The 20,168-nt window shown below is 40.6% G+C and overlaps 2 protein-coding genes across 5 annotated transcripts; one reads left to right on the plus strand and one right to left on the minus strand.

The window, feature by feature from the left end:
- Window positions 1–437: 437 nt before the first annotated feature.
- On the plus strand, window positions 438–1,995 carry tmem121b (transmembrane protein 121B; the record flags this gene model as incomplete). The annotated part of the gene is made up of 2 exons (XM_080421204.1): window positions 438–702; window positions 1,016–1,995. The coding sequence occupies 2 exons, from the start codon at window positions 438–440 to the stop codon at window positions 1,993–1,995; spliced, it is 1,245 nt and encodes a 414-aa protein (XP_080277330.1).
- A 4,141-nt stretch (window positions 1,996–6,136) lies between these two features.
- il17ra1a (interleukin 17 receptor A1a) lies at window positions 6,137–19,229 on the minus strand. Of its 4 annotated transcripts, none has more exons than XM_080421618.1 (14): window positions 18,926–19,229; window positions 18,107–18,131; window positions 17,342–17,488; window positions 17,048–17,181; window positions 16,326–16,452; window positions 15,618–15,665; window positions 14,634–14,791; window positions 12,778–12,852; window positions 11,946–12,015; window positions 11,493–11,621; window positions 10,205–10,518; window positions 9,776–10,027; window positions 9,086–9,447; window positions 6,137–8,723 (listed from the first exon to the last, which is right to left on the minus strand). In XM_080421618.1, the coding sequence occupies exons 1-14, from the start codon at window positions 19,040–19,042 to the stop codon at window positions 8,156–8,158; spliced, it is 2,526 nt and encodes an 841-aa protein (XP_080277744.1). In that variant the 5' UTR covers window positions 19,043–19,229; the 3' UTR covers window positions 6,137–8,155. The 4 variants fall into 4 exon arrangements, with proteins under 4 accessions (XP_080277744.1, XP_080277743.1, XP_080277742.1 ...); XM_080421617.1 differs by having other exon boundaries at window positions 11,943–12,015; XM_080421616.1 differs by having other exon boundaries at window positions 11,493–11,639; window positions 11,943–12,015.
- Between the last annotated feature and the right edge of the window lie 939 nt (window positions 19,230–20,168).

Consider the following 20,168-nt stretch of genomic DNA (forward strand, 5'->3'; position numbering starts at 1 on the left):
AAAGATTTGTATACATTTTATACATTTGAAAACTAGTGAAATGGATTATTCTGCATAATGAGTACCTACTTTTGACTTTTGGTAGTTAAAGTAGGCTACATTTTTATACCAATACTTTTGTACTTTTACTCAAGTAGGCCTACATTTTGATAACGGGACTTTTACTTGTAACAGAGTATTTAATTTCTACATTGCAGTTTTGATACTTAAGTAAAACATGTGAGTAGGCTACCTTTTCCACCACTGGTAAACAGAACGCGCCCCCCAGCCCCCGATCCGTTACCAGATGTAATCCATGCCTTAGTTTGCACTCGCCTATCGCTCTCTCCTCTCCTCCACCTTCAAAGCAAGAGCAATCCATCCGTCACAACAAGCGGAGAGGTGGAAAACTGGGAGGGAGGTGTGGAGGTGGACGCCAACAACACGCACAAAATACAATGATCGCAGAAATTCGCACCAACGACAACACCACCAAGGCCAGCCGTCCCCGATCCGAAGCGACAACAACAGTCGACGACTCCCCGTCGCCGGTGTCCTCCTCCTCCTCCTCGTACAACGACCGGCTGTTGTTCCCGGGAAGAAGCACCTCTTCCAGGCGGGACCCCCAGACGTCCACCGCGGCCAGCAGCCTCAGCATCCACCCGGAGGAGGAGAGCAGCATCCAGCCACTGGTCTCCGCATCCTCGGTGGCTACTGCTGCAGGCAAGATTCATTCAGCACACTTTTATTATTTGCCATTTGCACGAATCAATGCAATAAGGATTATTGAGTCAGCTTTAAAAGAAATAACATGTAGGCTAAGAAAAGAGACAGGAGAGGACATGCATCCTACAGTAATGAAAGAGAAAGTCTGTAAAAAGCTGTTATCTAAAAAGCAACAACAATAAAAAAAAAATATTATATTTTAAATTCAGTTCAGTTCAAATTCAAGCATTCATATATTGCTATACATATTGTTAAAACATGATATTGCACAGTGAAAACACAGTGTATTCACCTCATTGTTTCCGTACAGGCACCATGACATCTTCGGGGGAATTCATGCGGACCGCTCCCCTGTTTGTGCAGAAATCCAAGCGGCACCTGCTCTACAAGGTGCTTTGCTTCCTCCTCCTCGTCTTCCAGGGCGGCGTCCTGGACTTCTACCTCATCGTCTTCACCGACCTGTACTGGTGCTCGTGGATCGCCACGGACCTGGTGGTGATCTCGGGCTGGGGGATATTCTTCATGAAGAACGCCCGGAGCAAGCGGGAGAGGGCCTGCGGCTTCCACCAGAAGAGCTCCATATTCGGCTGCAACCTCGGCGAGTTCACCTACGCCTACCTGGCGTGGCTCATCTACGTGATCGCCTGCACGCCCAAAGTGGTGCTGGTGCTGGAGACGTCGATCCTGGACCTTATCGCGCTCAAGGTTCCCCTCGGTGTCACCGGTTTTAAGATTATAATGCTGCTTTCTGCACCGCTACTGTACTGCCTGATCAATTCTATCATCGAGGACCTAAACGGAGCCACACGTCACCATTCCCAGAGCTGCTTCATGAGCACCTGCCTGGACCTTCTGGACAGCTTCACCTTGGTGGAGTCGCTCCTCAGAAATGAGATCCCCACCGCCTACCTGAAGTATACTGTCATCTCAGTGTATTTCATCGCGTTGGGCGTCCCAGTCATCTGGTTATACGAGCTGACCGCCTCTGAGATGCGATGCCGCTGGGTGTGGGCGAGGTTCTTCACCGGCGTGGTGGTCAACGCTCCGCTCCTTGTGGTCAGGTGCTTTCAGGTGTATGTTTACAAAACGACCATCTCGGTTTTCATGTTGAAGAATATGTTCTTCCTGGTGTGCAAAGTGCTGGAGCTGATCGAACAGTGTCTGACGGTGAGAGGAGCCAGGAGGTTTGCCAGCGGAAGCAACCCTGCTCAGTTCTCTCACTGCGTCTCAGAGAATGACATGTGTCCCCATGGCTATGTCAACACCCTGGCTGTCAATACTCAGTCCTGAATGACATGTGTCCCCAATGTCAACACTCTGGCTGTCACTACTCAGTCCTGAATGACAGGTGTCCCCATGTCAACACCCTGGCTGTCAATACTCAGTCCTGAATGACATGTGTCCCCTATGTCAACACTCTGGCTGTCAATACTCAGTCCTGAATGACATGTGTCCCCAATGTCAACACTCTGGCTGTCACTACTCAGTCCTGAATGACAGGTGTCCTTATGGCTTTGTCCATAGACAGATTATGGATCCGGTGCCAATGGGGCCAGTGCCTGCTATGGGCCCTTGACCACCACCCTGGGCCACAAGGCACATTCAAGAATTTACTCAAATGTATATAGGCTACCTCTCAAATACGCGGGCCCGGCCTTTTACCGCGACCCCTCCTATATGGCTGTAGACAGTAGTGTGTTTGCTTGCCCGACTGCCCATTCTGAGTAGCGCTGCCCCTGGACCAATTATCTTTCAGCCCCCTGAAAGATAATTAGTCCAGGGGCCGCCCCCACAAGTCTTTCTCCATCCCTGGCTGTCACTATACTCAGACAGTCCTAGTGATAAAGGACCCCCAGTTTGATATGCCTTAGGGCCACGGACCCCCTTGATATGTTTTTATTTTTTAATCTCGGTGACCCAATCTACACTAAAATGCTCAATGTTCATTTAACTCTGATGGAATCAGATAAATTGAATCAAATAGACCCTTACGGGTTCCATTTATACACTCAAGATTACAGACGCGTAAGTGTCCATTTGGACCCCTGGTGGTTCTCGGACCCCATGTTTAGAAGCCGGTTCCTAGCCCTAGACTATCTGACTTTCTGACTATCTGACTTTCTGACTATCTGACCTAGACTTTATTTTGAGAATAAAACGTCATCTCTGTCGGGATGTCCAAAACTGTTACTTTTCAGGATTCAAATTCAAAAATGGGAAAAGTAGCAGATCTACAAGCTCAAAACGCCACGTTTCGCGCCACGTTTCGAGCTTGTGGATCTGCTACTTTAGATACTTTTGTGTGACGCTGTAGTATGACCAAGTAGGGCGTTAATTTACGAAAAAACACAATAAGTTAGAATATGGAGATAAGAGGTTTCTGCCCGACAGCAACAAAGTTGTCCCTTTTGAAGGACAGGATAGTGTGAATAATGTGACACTCCTCTGTCCTTCCAACAGGTGCTATTTTAATCTTAATCTTAATTATGCCCCATGGACACTTGCAGTAGGACAGACTGAGATTTAAAAAAAAAAAAACTGCTATATTGGACCTTGTGAAATTGTGGTTTTAAAAGTCTTCTGTGAAGTAAATTGTCGGCGTGCACTTAAGTAATGGAATTTAGTGTATACTCTTTTAAATGGAATTTAAAGAGTTGACACTGTTTTGACCTTGTAGCCTTTGTTTCACTGAATAAGTGCAATATCAGAACCCATGTTCCTGGTGATCCAATTGTCAATGTAAATTCATTGTTTTATGATGAAAGTATTGTCTGTGCTGATTCAGAAATGAAATTTCTTAATCCAAGAATAGAGTAGAAATCTGTGCTAATGTTAATATGTGCAATGATTCAAAAGTGCATTGCAAACTTTTCTTTTTCTACAGCCCTTTCCTACACTGAGCCTTTTTGTTTTACTTAAAAAAAAAGACAATATAATAATAATAATTGGTTAGCTTAGTGTTTATGTATGAGCTTCCTGAGATGGACCTCAATTAATCAAACTTGACTTTTGTCCAAAATCACTTCCCTCCATTTGGCTATTTATATCACAATGATTGATGAGTCAGACACATAATCTGACACATGGGTGCTCTACAAAGTTCTATTTTTATTGAACATGGTGGCATACTAAGGCTGCATGGCTAAGAACACTGCAGTTGACACCAAATAATTTTTTTAAGTAGGTCAGAACAGTACAAAGAAAGAAATAGGCCAGCACGTGATTGCATTGTCAGAAGAATACTTACAAAAGTAAAAAAATAAAAATAAAAAAAAGAAGCAAATCATAACACTATTATAATCCATGATCAGGCCACTGTTACAAGTTTATAAAAATGTTTTATGGTGGAAATGAACATTGCTGAACAAGCACTTGAGTGTTGTGTTAAAGTACATTGTGCAATATGGTGGACACATTCAGTTAAGACTTTGTGCAATATATGGCTATTAAAGGGTAGGGTTAATTTGCAGTGCCTAAATAATGATTTATTCTATAAAATAGATCCTAGTATGGTGAAAGTTGGTTATTGAAGTGACTTTAATGGAAGTAAGGTGATTCTGTGACTCTAACTTTGCTAGTCTAATTGTCTAATTTATACTTAACCACGTGTCATGTTTTTCAGTTGAACATTTGCAATGGTGGAAAGTACATTTACTTACTGTAAGTATTGTACTTAACTTGAGTATTTCCATTTCGACTGCTTCATACTTTTACTACATTACATTTTGGAAGCAAATGTAATTTTTAATCAGCTGCATTTGATACCTTTAGTTTGCAGATTAACAATATCAAATATAATCAACACATCAATTAGCATGTATTATTATACAGGTAGATATAATCATGGGAGGGGACACAAGCTGCCCAGCAGTATATAAAGAAATAAGCCCATCCTTTACCAGCTGTAACATAACCACACACTAATGCATGAATAATTACAATATAATAAAGTAATATTTCAAATCTGACATTCTGCATAATGAGTACCTTTGACATTGGTGCTTTAAGTATATTTTGTAATTTTACTATAGTCAAATTTTTAATGCAGGACTTTTACTTGTAACAAAGTATTTCTACACTGAGGTATTTGTACTTTTACTTAAGTAAAACATCTGAGTACTTCTTCCATCACTGAAAATTCATTATTTTTTGCAAGTGACCAAGGTTAAAGTAGGCCTAAGAGAGGGCCTGAGGTGATTATGTGCCTTTTGTGTTTATCAGGAAGGTATTGATTATAATGGTGATCGAAAAGGAACTTGCATGTTAGTCCTTTATATCTTTGGCATATCGATAGGTGTGTGACCACAGAATCCAGGGAAGCAGATCTTTTAATAATGCATTGTCAATGGAAACGTACTGCAGTGGTTCTCAAACATTTTCATGTCAAGGACCCCCAATGAATTTGGCCGCGACGGACCCCCTTCTGAAAAGATTTTGGACATGACCCCCATAAGGGAAGATTTGTGTAAACATTTTCAAAATGTAAACATTTTCAAAATAGCAGATCTACAAGCTCACAATGCGTTGCATTTATCAGCTATTTTCAAATAGTAATAGTATAAAATAGGTTTAAAGTGGTTAAACTGATTTTGATGCTATGTTAGCAAATGTGGCCGGGGACCCCCTGGAACCCCTTCAAGGACCCCTGGGGGTACCCGGGCCGCACTTTGAGAACCATTGACGTACAGTATATGCAGGCAGGTATTTGAGGATGTATGCAGTGTTTATTTTTTAGATTTGTGAAGTAATGTTCACTGTGCAAAGGAATAAAGTATGGTGTCTTATGTGTAAAATATGACCATGAAATGGGAAAAAAGTACTTTTGAATTAATTAAATCACACTTTGAGATGTTGAGTGAATTGGTATAATGTATTATGTTCACTCATATTTTAACCAAAAATATCAAGTTCCAACAGTGCTGTCATTAAAGTACTGTAAAAGTACTGGTGGTGATGTCATTAAAAGTCAATATGTTGCTCCTTAGTGATTTTTTTATAACTCCATGGTCTTTTTTTTCTTCTTAAATTGATTGCACAATGACATAGAAGAATGGCTTTTGTTTTTGTTTGATGCTTATCATAACATGCCAAATATTTTATAGTTAAAATACAAATTTATATATATGCTTTTTCATATGCCGAAGTGTTTGCAATAGAGCCTGGCCGATATGGCATTTTTGGAACCATTTTCCAATCTTATTAGATTGGAAAACATAAAATTATTTTAAGTCTTCAGTTTGGGAAAACAAATGAATGCTCATATATTAGTGAATTGAGCTCCCATACAAACAGTTAAAAGTGTCATATCAGACAACAGATTGTATTAGACAAACTGTATCGGCCTATAGCTCTAGTTTGCATACTGTGAGCTTCCTCTGTGGAAGAGCAGAAGAGTTCATATGGAATTAGAGACGAGAGGCTTACCAGACAATTCCATCACAGCCAGGATGTTTTATTTACAAAAAAATTATAAATGCTATTTTTTTCTGTCTATATAGTGGGCCTATAAACCAGGTCTGGGCGATATTATCAACATCTAATAGAACAATATTTTTGACCAAATACCTTGGTATCGATATCTTGACTACACTATCAATTTTCAACATTATCTTTCCAAAATAGCCGATCTGCGAGCTCACAAGGCATTGTGATGCAACATGTTGAAAGCTTGAGGATGGCCTATTTGTTATTTTTTGCAAATCTTCGACAAGTTTGAAATAACAAGTATGGAATAAGGCTTTAGTGATTCAATCCAGGAAAAGACAACACTTGTCCCACATCACAATATTACTTTTTCCAAAATCCCATCATCTCATTGTCACAAGATCGATATATGTTGCCCAGCCCTACTATTAACTATATGATCAATCACCGGGTATCATCACATTCACATACATTCTACCAAAGGACATGGTTTTCCTGGACACAGATATAGATTAAACAATGTTCCTTATTTGTCAAGAACGAGAAAACACAGGTTGTGTGCAAAGCTAATACTTTTCTATGGCCTGATATGGACCATCATTTTCTCCCAAAATTGTTTACAGGGGAAGTAATTCTATATTGTTTACAGAAAGCAAATTCTACCTGTAAAAATAAATGTGTGTGATGTATCCGTATCAATGTAATCAAATCAATGTACTGTCGATGTACAACAGACTATTGTGTGGTTGAAAGATTCAATAAATCTGAAGTATTGTGTAATGTGGCTTTTGTGTTGTGTAATGAGAGGCGGCTGTGGAGAAAGTAAGTGCTAGAAAGTTTGATTTGACTTGTATTGCTTTTAGCACAGTTGTAAAAGCAGCACAAAATGTGTACACAAATCTTTAAAAAGAAGAGCACCAGGAGGAGGCAAGAAGCCCAAAGGGCTCATACAAGGCCTCTACCCACATGAATTCAGTAACCAAGTGCGTTGATATAAGACATTAAGCACCAAGCATAAGATATGGCACACAGCCTACAGACACAGCAAACAGGAATGAATGCTAGCTACAAAAAGGGTTCAGTACATGGCGGTGCAGTTGGAAAAAGGGCTAAAGTGGTGTTCTTCTCAGGTTTTTATACCGGGCCGGCTGATTGAGAAAGGCCCAGGTGTGTCTCCAGACACCACGCCACTCCACCCTCTAATTACCAAGGGGCACTGAAAACAGTACAAAAAAAACCCACACAAAATGAGGCCCCATAGGGCTTTAACAACATGATTGCAAATGACAATAAGCCAACATACCGTAGTTGGCATGCATGTCTTGCATGATTATATATGATGACAGGAGACATGTTTACATTGCAAATTACAAATTTGCCAACATAGTTGACATGCATGATTAAGCCTGATTACAAATGACATGATTACTAGTAATGACAATTTAGCCAACATGGTTGACACATACATGATTATACAGGATATCAAAGCCATACTGCTGATTACTCTCATATGAATTAAGTGAGGATAGTTGTGAGCCAATAGAATGCTTGTCCCAAAGTTTAATAGGCCTACGTCTGTATTTGAGGCTAAATTCCCCATGATTAGTACGGTAAAGGGGAGGGTGAACAACGAGTAGTTGTGAATTTCTTTGAAAGTAATTATTAAAAGGTTTGGGAATGGAGTTAGGGAAGTGATTTTTTTTTAAAAGATCTACAAGCTCACAATGTGTCACGATGCAACGTGTTATGAGTTTGTAGATTTGCTATTTTCACAATTTTCTTTTTCTGAAACGTCTTTGAATTTCTACATTTCGCATTTGCATCAATATGAAAAAGAAAATGTTCTTTGTAATTTGTACTTCTGAAGAAAAAAAAAGCTAGCAAAAAGCAAATAGGCTACTCCAGCTCTTTAAATCAAGTGCAAATTTGACTAAGCAACTTTCACTTGTAGTTCAGTAATATCCGAACAGGAGTATCTATACTTTGACTCAAGTACTGGGGCTGAGTACTTTGTCCACCACTGTTCCTAAGCCATTTCAAAAATCCCAGTGTAGCCGTGATTCTTCTGAAAGAGCTCCTCCTGCAGCCTTACCAGGGCCAACAATGGGTCTTCACCCTTTCCTCCAAAGGGGGAATCTGGCTGGGTAGACATCTTGGAGATGTATCCTTGGTCAGAACCACTGTTTGGGCCCTTCCTGGAAGGCTCCAGAAGCTTACCGTCCCCCTCGTCCATCTCGACTGGCTGGCTGCAGCGAGCGTACTCTAGGGAAGGGAGGTATTCCACTTCCTCCGCTACCGAGGGCGTCCCCTCAACGCTGAACCCGAGCGACTGCTGCAGGGCCGCCAGTTTCTGTAGAGCCTCAGCCGAGGGCTGGTTCGGAGGCGAGAGGAGAGCCTCGTCCTCGTCCGCGGCAAGACACCGGCCTGCTAGGACGAGAGGGCCTTCGTCGAGGTGGGGCCAGTTCTCTGTCGGCCACGGTGGCTTGCTCAGCACAGGCTCTGCCACGTACAAAGGCTCTGCGTGCTGGCTGTAAGGACTCACATGAGCCTCCAGGACTCCCGCTGGGGTGACCGCATTCAGAAGAAAAAATTGTCTGAAAAGGAACGATTGGATCCGTCAGCAAAAATTATTTGATAGTCGATAAACAGTTTTAGGGCTGCAACTCAATTACTTCTTCGATTAAGCGAGAAGTAATAAAATTGTAATGACATGCCTAAGATAGGGTTAGATTATTAATCAATTATTTTAGTTATTTTAGTTAAGTAAGTAACGATTATTTTCTATAATCGACTGTTGCACCCGACTGTAGCTCAAAACTAAATTCGACCTCCTTACCATTCACCAAGTGTTCAGAATTCAGAACTCAGTAGAGGTGCCTCTAACCCAAGCGGAAATGGCTCTAGTCATTATCTTAAATGCAATGTGAGAAGTGACCGCGCAGTGGGGTCTACGTACCGGCACTCCGAGTTGAGCCTCGGTTGCAGCTCCACCACCGAAGCCATGTGGCGCTCCGGGTTGACCTCGGGCGTTAGGACGTGAACGCTGTTGTAGTTGTGATGGAGCTCTATGTCCTGAACGTAGACGGGGGGTCCTTCTCTGAAGAGGGGAACACACTCTAGGACCGGAGGGATTTGGGGCCGCTCGATGAGGGCATTGGACTCGGCGACCGCTTCCTCCTCGCTCTCCACGCATTCCGCCTCAAACCAATCGGGATTCTCCAACTGGTAGGCCTGAAAGCTCTCAATGGCGTTCCTCAGGTCTCTGCCCGAGGGACAGTTGAAGTACTCGTCTCCGCCGACGCCCTGGATGTGGTTGACCTGTAGGCATGCAGCAGTTAATCAAAATATCAAAAACAGCTAAAATAGCAGATCTACAAGCTTCCGGTGTGTGCGGTGAGTTTGTAGACCTGCAATTTTTTTACTCTACAACATTGTAAGCCAAAGTATAAAATAGGGCTTAAGTGGAATCAAATTAATCGATTTAGTCGATTAGAAAAAAACTATAAATAAATGATAACTTCACACAGACTTTTTCACACTGATAATATGATAATTTGTTATACTCCAAAAAAGCTCTTCTCGAAAAGTAACAAATAGAATAAGCACTGTCAGAAGATGTTTGACAGCGGCGGGCGGCCCTGCTCACCTGACCTGGCTGGTACTTCTCAATGTCCAGAATGCGGAAATACAGCTCCTCGAAATGCTTCATCAGCTTGTACTTGACCCCGAGGTCAAAAACCGACGGCACGTCCCCCTCGCCGCATATGTCGTCAAAGTAGGCCACCATGTATTTGCCCAGGGGGGCGGCCTGGTGCATGTCCGGCAGGAGCAGGTTGAGGAAGGGGATGAGCATGTCGTCTGTGGGAGAGAGCACGTCCTCCCTCAGCATCACCCGGCCCTGGACACAGGGTATGCAACAGTGAACCCAACTAATCAGTTTAATCAATTCACTGATAAATAGAACAATCTAAAAGAAATGTATAAAAAAACGTGCTTATCGATTATCCGAAAAAGAAGAAGAAAATAATTGGCAAGAAAAGAATGGATAGTTGCAGCCCCCCTCCCCACCCCGTACCTGGCCGCACATGGCTCTCCACTTGGCCTGAACGCCGGGCGAGCAGAGGACCAGCATCTTGTCGGAGGGGGCGGTGAGCTGCTGCCTCTGCCACTGCAGCCAGCGCATGGGGCCCACGGTGCCCAGGCCGGCCGAGTCCAGGAGGTCCACCAGCACCTCCGCGCCACACTTGGCCTTCAGGAAGGCGCACAGCTTCAGCACCACGTCCCTGTAGAGACGGTGGTCTTGGGAGTAGATGACCAGCACCTTGGGAGGTTGTTTGGGCAGCCTCGGCTCCTCGACTCCGACCAGAGGCTTGTGGAGATCAGGCTGGCCTATAATAAGCCAGAGTTGTAGGAGGAGAGATTTGATATCGTTGCTGTCGGGCAGAGAATTTGTTTTTGTTGTAAATTAATGCCCTATTTGATCATACTACAGCGTCACACAAAAGTATCAAAAGTAGCAGATCTGCTACTTTTGCTATTTTTGAATTTTAATCCTGAAAAGTAACAGTTTTGGACATAATGGTTTCCACCTGACAGAGACGATATATAATGCAAGGTGCAGTTATAAGGGATTGTGGTTGCTACTGTATACAGTGTTTGTTCAATAACAGGGGTCTTCCCGTCTCTCCAGCTCTTTAAAAAGCAGTAAATATATTTTCAGGTGGGATACCAATTTCATCCAATCAGGAGATAGAACCCATTTATCAACTTAAATTTTCTATTGTTACTGTTCCAATTATGTTTGCTCTTTTTCATCGAATTCACTTGTTTAGTGTATACTGTATGAGTTCTCTCTCCTGACGATCTCTCCTGCGATTCCTGATCTGAAAATCTGAGAGCTATGGTAAAAAATAAAATAACATAAAATAAATTACAGCACCTTTAATATTTTTTATAATATGTCTAACAGTAACCTTTCATAACACATATCAAAGTCATGGAGAAACAGATTAATAACATGAATGAATTAACAAAGACAGGATAAAAGGATAAAGTTCTAAAAGTATACAGTGAGACAGTTGAAAATACTGTAGAACAGTGGTTCGCAAACCTTTTCATGTCAAGGACCCCCAAAATAATATGTATTTGTCCGCGGATGATCCTCTGAAATGATTTTGACCCCGATACGAGATTTGTGTTGATACATATAAAAAAAAAAACATTCAAAATGTGTCAAATGTTTTCTAGAATTTTTGAAAATAGTTAATCTACAAGCTCACAACTTGTTGCATCACTGGGGACCCCCTGGAATCCTTTAAAGGATTGAGCCCACTTTGAGAACCACTGCTGTAGATTGTACTAACCTCTGTGAGGTCTCCTGCGGATGTACAGGAAACCAAGGAGAGCACACAGCAACACTGCTACGACTGCGAAGGACCAGTAGTAGGGAGCGGCTCCAGGAGTGGTCTCTCTTACACACGTCACACTTTTCACTGAGGCAGAGCAGAGGTCTATGAAAACCAATGTTGGACAGTATCGAAGTACATTTGATTGAGTACTGTACCCTGGAGTAATCTTTTTGAGTATCTTTATTGTATCTATATTTTGAGTATTTTGTATTGAATACAAATATTGTTCTTTTGACTCTACTACATTTCTAGGAAGGGAAATAAATTACAATATGAATTAACTACTTAAGCCCTATTTCAAATATGGTGAAAATAGCAGATCTACAAGCTCTCAACGCGTCACGTTGTGAGCTTGTAGATCTGCTATTTTCACTATTTCTGGACCCCCCGGACACACACGCATACCACGGCATATATTTAAAGGCCTCCCTCTCCGCCGGACACAGTCATTGCCACAGTGGGGGAAGAATGGTACGATCTGCAAGGCAAATAAAACAGGTGCTGTTACCACTGACTTGAAGGCAACATGAAGTCACATACAGTATGACTCTAGGGCCTACATTCAAGAGAAAATCTTGGATTGCATCAACAGACCTGTAGCTTACAAAGAAATAACATAATTATGAAAGAGATGAGTAGCAGTAGTAGTAATGGTCAGGCACAGCTTGAATTTGTGTCTGGGTAGCTTAGTCGGTGGAGCCTTTGGACCACAAGTTCCGGTCATGGGTTCTCCGCTGATACTGACAATAAGGCTGTCTCCGACCTACTTACTTACAAGTGTGCCGTGTTACGTATATATCTCGGGTTCTGGATTTGTTTCCATTTAACCCATTTTGGGCGGGAACCCCTATTTGTAACTATACCTTTTGGGGTTCCTGTTGCTATGTACAGTATATAGCAACATACATTTGTTGTGATTTTTAAATAAAAAATTGAAGCTTTTCAGAAAAACTTTAGAATCTGCCTCTAAATGGGTTAAGATTCGGTTCTCAGAAGCTAACCCTGAGTTGTGGGAACCAATGGGAGGAGCAAGCTGTGCTGCTGCTCCCCTTCAGGGATGGTGGTGGCTATAATAGAAACGTAAACAATAAAACATCCCAGGGTCAGAACTCCACGGGCTGTGGAAAGTTTCATGTTCTGGAAGGTTCTGGGCTAACTCTTTGTTTTCAAAAACAGCCAAGCCTAGCGGCTCAACCCAACAGCAAACAAGTCATTTAGAATGATGACAGGAAGCACTTACCTCAACATCAAAAACACAGCAGCTTCTTGGCCAATCCCCGAGCTGGAATTTTACAGTCAGTGACGTCTCGTTTTTCTGGGGAAGAGAGTTGTCAAGACTTAACGACGCACGTGAAACTATTGCATGTGAAACTATTGCATGGGTCAATAATTGCTATAGATTGTTTGTTCATTAACAGGGACGGACTCCCTTTCTCTCTAGCTCTTTAATAAACAGAAAGTACATTTGCAGGTGGGTTGACAATTTCAACCAATTACCGATTTATCAGCTTCAATTTATAGTGTTCCTGTTCCAGTTCCAATTTTGTCTGCTCATTTCTTTGAGTCATCACTTCCACTTCATTTCACTTGTTCATCCTCTAGTCTATTCTGTATGAGTTCTCTCTCCTGACTGATTGGATAAGATTGGTATCCTCCTGACCTGAAAATGTATTTTCTGTGTACTAAAGAGCTAGAGAGACAGGGAGACTCAAGTTACTGAACAAACACTATACTATAGCAATGATTACTATCAGAATATAGAGCTATACACTAATTTGAACACATTCATTTTAGATTGGGACATCATGCGATGTAAAACTCTTTTCTGTTGCCTCCGGCTGTGAAGGTAGTAAGTCTTCACTGATTCAACTGTAGCGCCTAAACAGGATGTGGGGGACATTGTGGTCTACCTAGTAATGCATCACTGACTAGGTGGAAAATATGTACTGTAACATGAAAGGTCATTAAGATGTCTCTCTGACTTCCGAGATGCATACATTTGACCGTTCCAGAAATATAATGAGCCTCTTTTGTTGCCATGTGAACTGAACGGAAGAAACAACCTCGAGTTAGTCCTTGTGTTGAACAAAGGAATCTGGGTCAAAACAGCACAGGATGCTGAATCTACAGTAAATACACGTTTCTAGGTCAGGTCTCTAAAGAGGAACAACTACACTTGTCTTCTTCGTGAGACACAGCTTTGCCTATTAGCCTACATTTGAACACAGGAAGTAGGGTTGTCACAAGAAATGTAAACTTTGATGTGATACTAGTATTAAAAAAAACAACAATGCTTGATACCTTTTTTCAATACTATAGTGAAACACAAAGGTCCTAGGCACACTCAACAGGGTATTTGTTTTTATTAAGATACATGCTATAATTCTTATATTGCACGCATGCATTTTTGTGCAGTTAAAATGTCTCCTTGTTATGTTGAGCACTATTGTTTATGTAATACTTTCCTGTTAAAGCAATACATTTAATTCATACAATGGCTGAGGACCAGTTAATTTTGTTCACTGTAGTGTCATCTGTGAAGCCCTGGGTTGAAAATCTGATTTTAGATCTGTTTTTGCAGAGCTTCGGGTACTACTGACGGAATAGTATCGTTTTAAATATGTGGTATCAAAAAAGGATCAGAGTATCAATACTTGTGACAACAGTAAAAGGAAGCAAGGCTTAAAACACTACTATCGTTGTTTGGGCAGAAACCTTGTATCTGCAAATGTTAACTTTTTTTTGTAAATTAAAGCCTACTTCGTCATACTACAGTGTCACACAAAAGTACTATCTATCTATAAGCTCACAGCGCATGGCGACGTGACACGTTGTGAGCTTGAAGAGCTGCTATTTTAATAATTTTTTTCAAGCGAAAGGGGTTAAGTCTGTTAGTTTTATAAATATTTAACAAATGGAAAAAGTATTAAGAAGAGCTTATGACTACATTTGATCCACTGTAACACAGGTTCTTTTTTCCTTTTCCTGAATAGTAACAGTTTTGGACATACAGGGCTTCCACCCGACAGCATCGCTATGCAACATGCACATGACAATGTGTCTGGGCTCTGGTTCCAACATTGTGTCCTCTCTCACCTTGAACACTTCCTTATCTTTCATAGAGAGAGAGCATTGAACCAGCACCAGGTACTTCTCGGAGAGTTCATCAGTGTTGAAGCTTACAGCCAGCATGGGTCTGCTGTTCTGGTTTTCACTCAACAGTTCCAGCGTTATGTTGGGCTTCCAAAGACTTCCTGTGTCAACAAACGGCTATGAGTCACTGTGAGTCACACTTTATTTCTTTCTGGTGTTATTTTCTGTTTTTTACGCTGAGTGTAAATAATAAAAAAGTGTGTTAGGCTTTCAAAGACTTTGCTGCATTAACAAATACCAACGTCTCACTGCATCCCACCGGTGTTAATTTCGTCGACTAAAACTATGACGATAAACGTTTGTCGACTACCTTTTTTTCCCAGACGAAAAGTAAATAAAAAGTAAATAAAAACTAAGCTAGGATGACTAAAACTATGACTAAATATAAAGAGAAATTTCGTCAATAAATAAAAACTAGAGGAAAATGCTAGGGAGGGACTGTTGGAGAAGAGATCCAGTAGAACTAAGACAAGTCATTTTATGTTTGGTTGCGCACGGGTGTTGCACTCCAAACATTGCAGATCTACAAGCTGACAACGCGTCACAGATGCGTTGTGAGCTTGTACATCGGCTATTTTCGGCACACAGCTAAGTATAAATCAGGCATTACGACGCCATCGAGGCCTGCCAAAATAAAGCTTAGTCGACTAAATCAACTGTAGATTTAGTCGACTAAAATCTTATGACATTTAGTCAACGTTTAGAACTAGACTAAAACTAAAACATTTCAGATAACTAAAATATGACTAAAACTAAATGGAATTCTATTCAAAAGACTATGACAAAAACAATTTGCTGTCAAAATGATCACTGCATCCCACACTGTTAACTCTGTCAGTTAATTCAACTCCACAATTGTCTATAAAGTATATAATTTATGAACAGTACTATCACTAGAATAAGGGAAATTATAGCATTGTTACTTACCGCTCATTACGCAAGGTTCGGTTCCCTTCATCTTGGGATCTCGACAATCTGAGTTGATAGAGAATCAGAACAGTGTCTCTGTTAATACAACTCATACTGACTCAAACACACAGCTGCTGCAAGACAATAATGAGAAAGTACTATAGGATATGTGGGGTCCGGGGACGCCCAGGGGTCCTTTAGGGGGTTCCAGGGGATCCCCAGCAAAATTAGGAACAGTTTAAACAGTCTACTGTAACCCTCATTTATACTTTGGCTATCCAAAAAGAATTTGTAGATCTGTCATTTTTTTAAATGTTGACAAATCTTCTCTTAACTCATTCACTGCCACTGACGTAAAAAACGTATTTTTTCCCGTTTACCAATCCTGCCACTGACGTAAAAAACGTAATTTTAATTAAAAAAAAAAAAAAAAAAAATCTTGACCCAAAGACCAAGGAGATATGATTTTTCGAAGATCTAGACTCCCATCCACTTCCTTGTTAACTTAAAACTTAAAAAGTCTGTATCTCGGCTCCTGAGTACTTTTTTTTTCCCGATGAAAAATCTCTGGCAGTGGGCAAACACGGCCAGCAATAATTGTGGCAGTGAATGAGGGGGTCCCTGGCACAAAATATTTTCAAATGGTTGTCTACGGTCAAATGTGTTATTATTTTTTTGGGTCCTTGACATGAAGATGTTTGGGAAGCACTGCTGTGGGTTACTTACTTGGAACAGTGACTTGTGTGCTGACGTCATAAGAGGTGTGAGCCAGCTCTGGTTTGGGAACGTTAAAGACAGACACCCAGTATGTCTGACCAGGGTCAACCACCACCACATCTGCAGAGAAATTCCACTGAAACAAAACAAAAATAATCATTAGCAGTGGTGTAAAGTAACTAAGTATAGTAACTCAAGTACTTTACTTAATTTACTTTACTTATATGAGTATGTGCATTTTTCTTAATAAGATCTTGTAGTTTAAATGGTGGACTGAAAGCTAACACATTTCTGTTAATCCCATTATCTCATCTGTGCATTACTGTGGGATATAAATAAAATAATTGTAATAAATTAAATAAATAACAGGGCCCCCTCACATGCATTAGAAGGAAAATATCAGTCACCAGATCAGATCAGATCAGTGTTTTCAATGAGTCTAACATGGTTAAAGTGGAGTTTGAAGTTACAATGGGTTTATATAGGAAGAAGGCGTGTCTGATAAAAATGAATATCAATTATCTAAATATTAAATCAAGCAACTTAAAAAACTGTCTGGTGTGCACACACAAGCCAGAGGAGAAAATTATCCATGAAGTGAAATACCCCCTAGTTTTCATATACCACTGATGAAAAACTAGAATGGACCCTGAACAGATTAAATAAAAGACGCCTGCCTTGAAATTTAGAAATAACATGTCCACAAGATAGACATTCCAGCGTGTACCCACCTTTTGCTCTGACAAAGGGTTCCTCATAGGTAAGGGAAGGTCAAGGTCTCGGAAAGAATACCGAACACAAAGCTGCTGATTGGTCGCTGTGACAAGGACGTGAAGCTCGGTGGCCTTCAGATAACTTATGCTTCCTGTGGGTCAATCAGAAAACTATAATCACAGCAATAACAATAAAATAGCCATAGCAATAATAGCAACAACAATAATAATAGTGTATAGGGTTCTGCGGTAAACGAAGTACGGTATATAGGGAAGTGGTTAATCTGGGCAATTCACACACAACCAACATACCTTCGTCTTTTAGTTTCCATTGTGCCACAAGCACTGGCTGAATGTGTCCGTTTTTGTCTTGGCGTGTGTCCACCTCAACTTTTAAACCCTCTGGGGCATTTGGAGTGTAATCTCTTCTAATTAGCCATTCAGGGTCCATGCAGTTACCTGCAATAAACACCAAAGGTGTTAAAAGATGCTGTAAGTGATCAAATGAGTGAGCTCTATATTCCCACAGTAATCTTTGCTATATAGTGTTTGTTCAGTAACAGTCCCCTGACTCTCCAGCTCTTTAGTAAACAACTTATACATTTTAGAGTTGGGATACCAATTTCATCCAATCAGCTGAAAGAGAACTCATAGGCTAAACGAGTGAAACTGCTAGTGCTTAAAAACAGATTAATCAATGATGCACCAGGTTCATTTCACCCTTTTGTTTTTTATATCAAATTAATTTCTAATTCCAATTTTATGTTACATTATTTACTACTCTTTTTCTTTTTCTTTTCCCCCCATTTATAATGATTGTTTTTTTTTGTTTTTTTTTGTGAGGGAACCGGCGAGGGTGAGGTTTATGTGGGGTTGTATGTCTTTATACTTGATAATCCTATAAATAGTTATTTAAAATAAATAAATAAAAATAAATAAATGAGGAACACAAAACTGGAACACAAGCTAAGTGAGTGTATACAAGATACAAAACGTTGAAATACAGAATAGAAGAATAGATGATCTCATTCAAGGAAATTAATAATGTACAGTAAGTAGCCGCCTATATGTACTCACCTGTTGTGACTTTACACCTCAGACCCTATGAAAACATACCATGAGAAGTTGAGAACACAAGAGCAAAGGTTATTAAAATGAAATTAAAGTCAAATAACATCTAGATAACCTTACTGCTAAAGAAGTTGGACTCATAGTTATAGTTACAGCGGTAACAGGATAGGGCAGTAGGGACATCTGGGCACCTCGATGTAAAATCGGCTATTTTGAAAAATAGAATATTTAAAAATGTGTCTTAAGTAATGTAAAGTATACATGATGTGAACGTACGGTACATCATTATTAGACTTAATTATATCCTTCCACTTCTTATTGATGCCCCAAAATGACTGGATTTGGTTGGACTGGTTCTGTAGCAATTTGTAGCAATTGTAGAAATATTAGACCTTAATTGTCAAATGTTTAAGCATGTTCTAATCATGTATACTTTACTTTACTTAAGACCATTTTTCAAATATATATATTTTTTTACATTTTGGAAAAAATGGCCAATTTTACATCGAGGTGCCCAGATGTCCCTAGTGCCCACCTATCCTGTATCCGTTACAGCCTACATGAAAGCCTGGTGAGGCGAGGTTAGAGCCTACACCAAACAGTCAACCCAGACACAAGGCTCTGAGTCAACCTATTCAAAGAATATCCACCCGGTCATTATTTTAAGCTTGTACATAATAAATAAATAAGGACAAATAACTATTAACCCAAACAAAAGTAAACTCTCTTTCTCTTTGTTTTGTTTTTGTGCAGTTTCACACGGATCGTTCCATGACAGAATATTCACACATTATAGCGCTCTCTTTCTCTGTTTTGAATGCTTACCTCCTGTGCACAGCTGGGAGGATCATCAGGCCCATGATCTAAGATATTCGCGCAGTGCAACAGACAGGGCAACAACAACAGGAGAACCAGCAGCACGCTAGGTGTATGAAGTTTCATTTTCACTCATTATTAACAGTATGCATCCTTCACAAATAAATAGGCCCTGTGTGTCTACCTACCGAATGAAATGTGACGATTAAAATTAAAAGAATAAGATAAAAAAAAATCTGATGGATTCTAATAAGAGCACACCTTTCGCATAGATAGATGTCATTGTGTGGGAGGCTTGGTTTAAAGTGCAGTGTATTTCCTGCTCCGTATGCAAATTTCCCCCGTGTTTACGGTAAGTGCCTGATGTTTACGCCACCGTACCGCGGTGGTGCTCTCCGAGAATAGCAGATCTACAAGCTCACAACGCGTTGCGGTAGGAACGCGTTGTGAGCTTGTAGATTTGCTATTTTCGGAAGCGTACGTGAGTCTTTTTGCAAGAAAGTGAAACTAGATTCTGCGCCGGTGACCTACCCACTCCTTCCTTGAGCGAATGATTCATGCGTTCAATCCTCCTTGCTTGAACTGGAAAGTTATTTGGAATCTTCCATATACATATCTTCTAATAAAGTGACGGAGGTTTCGTTTAAAATCCTGCATAGTATTATCCTAATCCTACAAATCATTATTCTGAAGTTCAAGAAAGACATCTGTGTGAAATGTAGACCCAGAGACAATGCTGCACTTATTTTGCAATTGTACCCACACACACTAACTAAGTTTTGGATGTATCTTGGTATATTGTTGATAATGTTGACTCTGACTTATGTCTACTGGCAAAATGTACAGTTTGGCATCAATAGTAATAGTAATAATAAGAACAATTAGGTATTCATAATTAATTTGATCACTATTCTAGCAAAATTTCATATACATAAATCCAAATGTAGTCATTCCAAACCCTCTTTCATTACGGGGCCAGAGCTCTCAGCTCTGGACCTGTCTTAATGTTCCCCTCTTTCTGTTTCTGCCACTTTTCGCAGTTCTGGCTGAACCGTGCTGTCGCTTTTTACGAAACTCGGCCATATGGTAGATGTAGATGGTCATGAAAAACGATACAAAAATAATTCTCACAATCTTTTGTCAAAAGGTGGCGCTATAGCACTCAATTGAAAATGCCAACTTTGAACAGGTACAACTCATGCCCTGTTTGACCTACAGCCATGAAACTTGGATACACATATGCGTCTCCTCA

The sequence above is a fragment of the Gymnoscopelus braueri genome (assembly GCF_963280865.1).
Source record: "Gymnoscopelus braueri genome assembly, chromosome: 23".
In the NCBI taxonomy this organism is placed as follows: Eukaryota; Metazoa; Chordata; class Actinopteri; order Myctophiformes; family Myctophidae; genus Gymnoscopelus; species Gymnoscopelus braueri.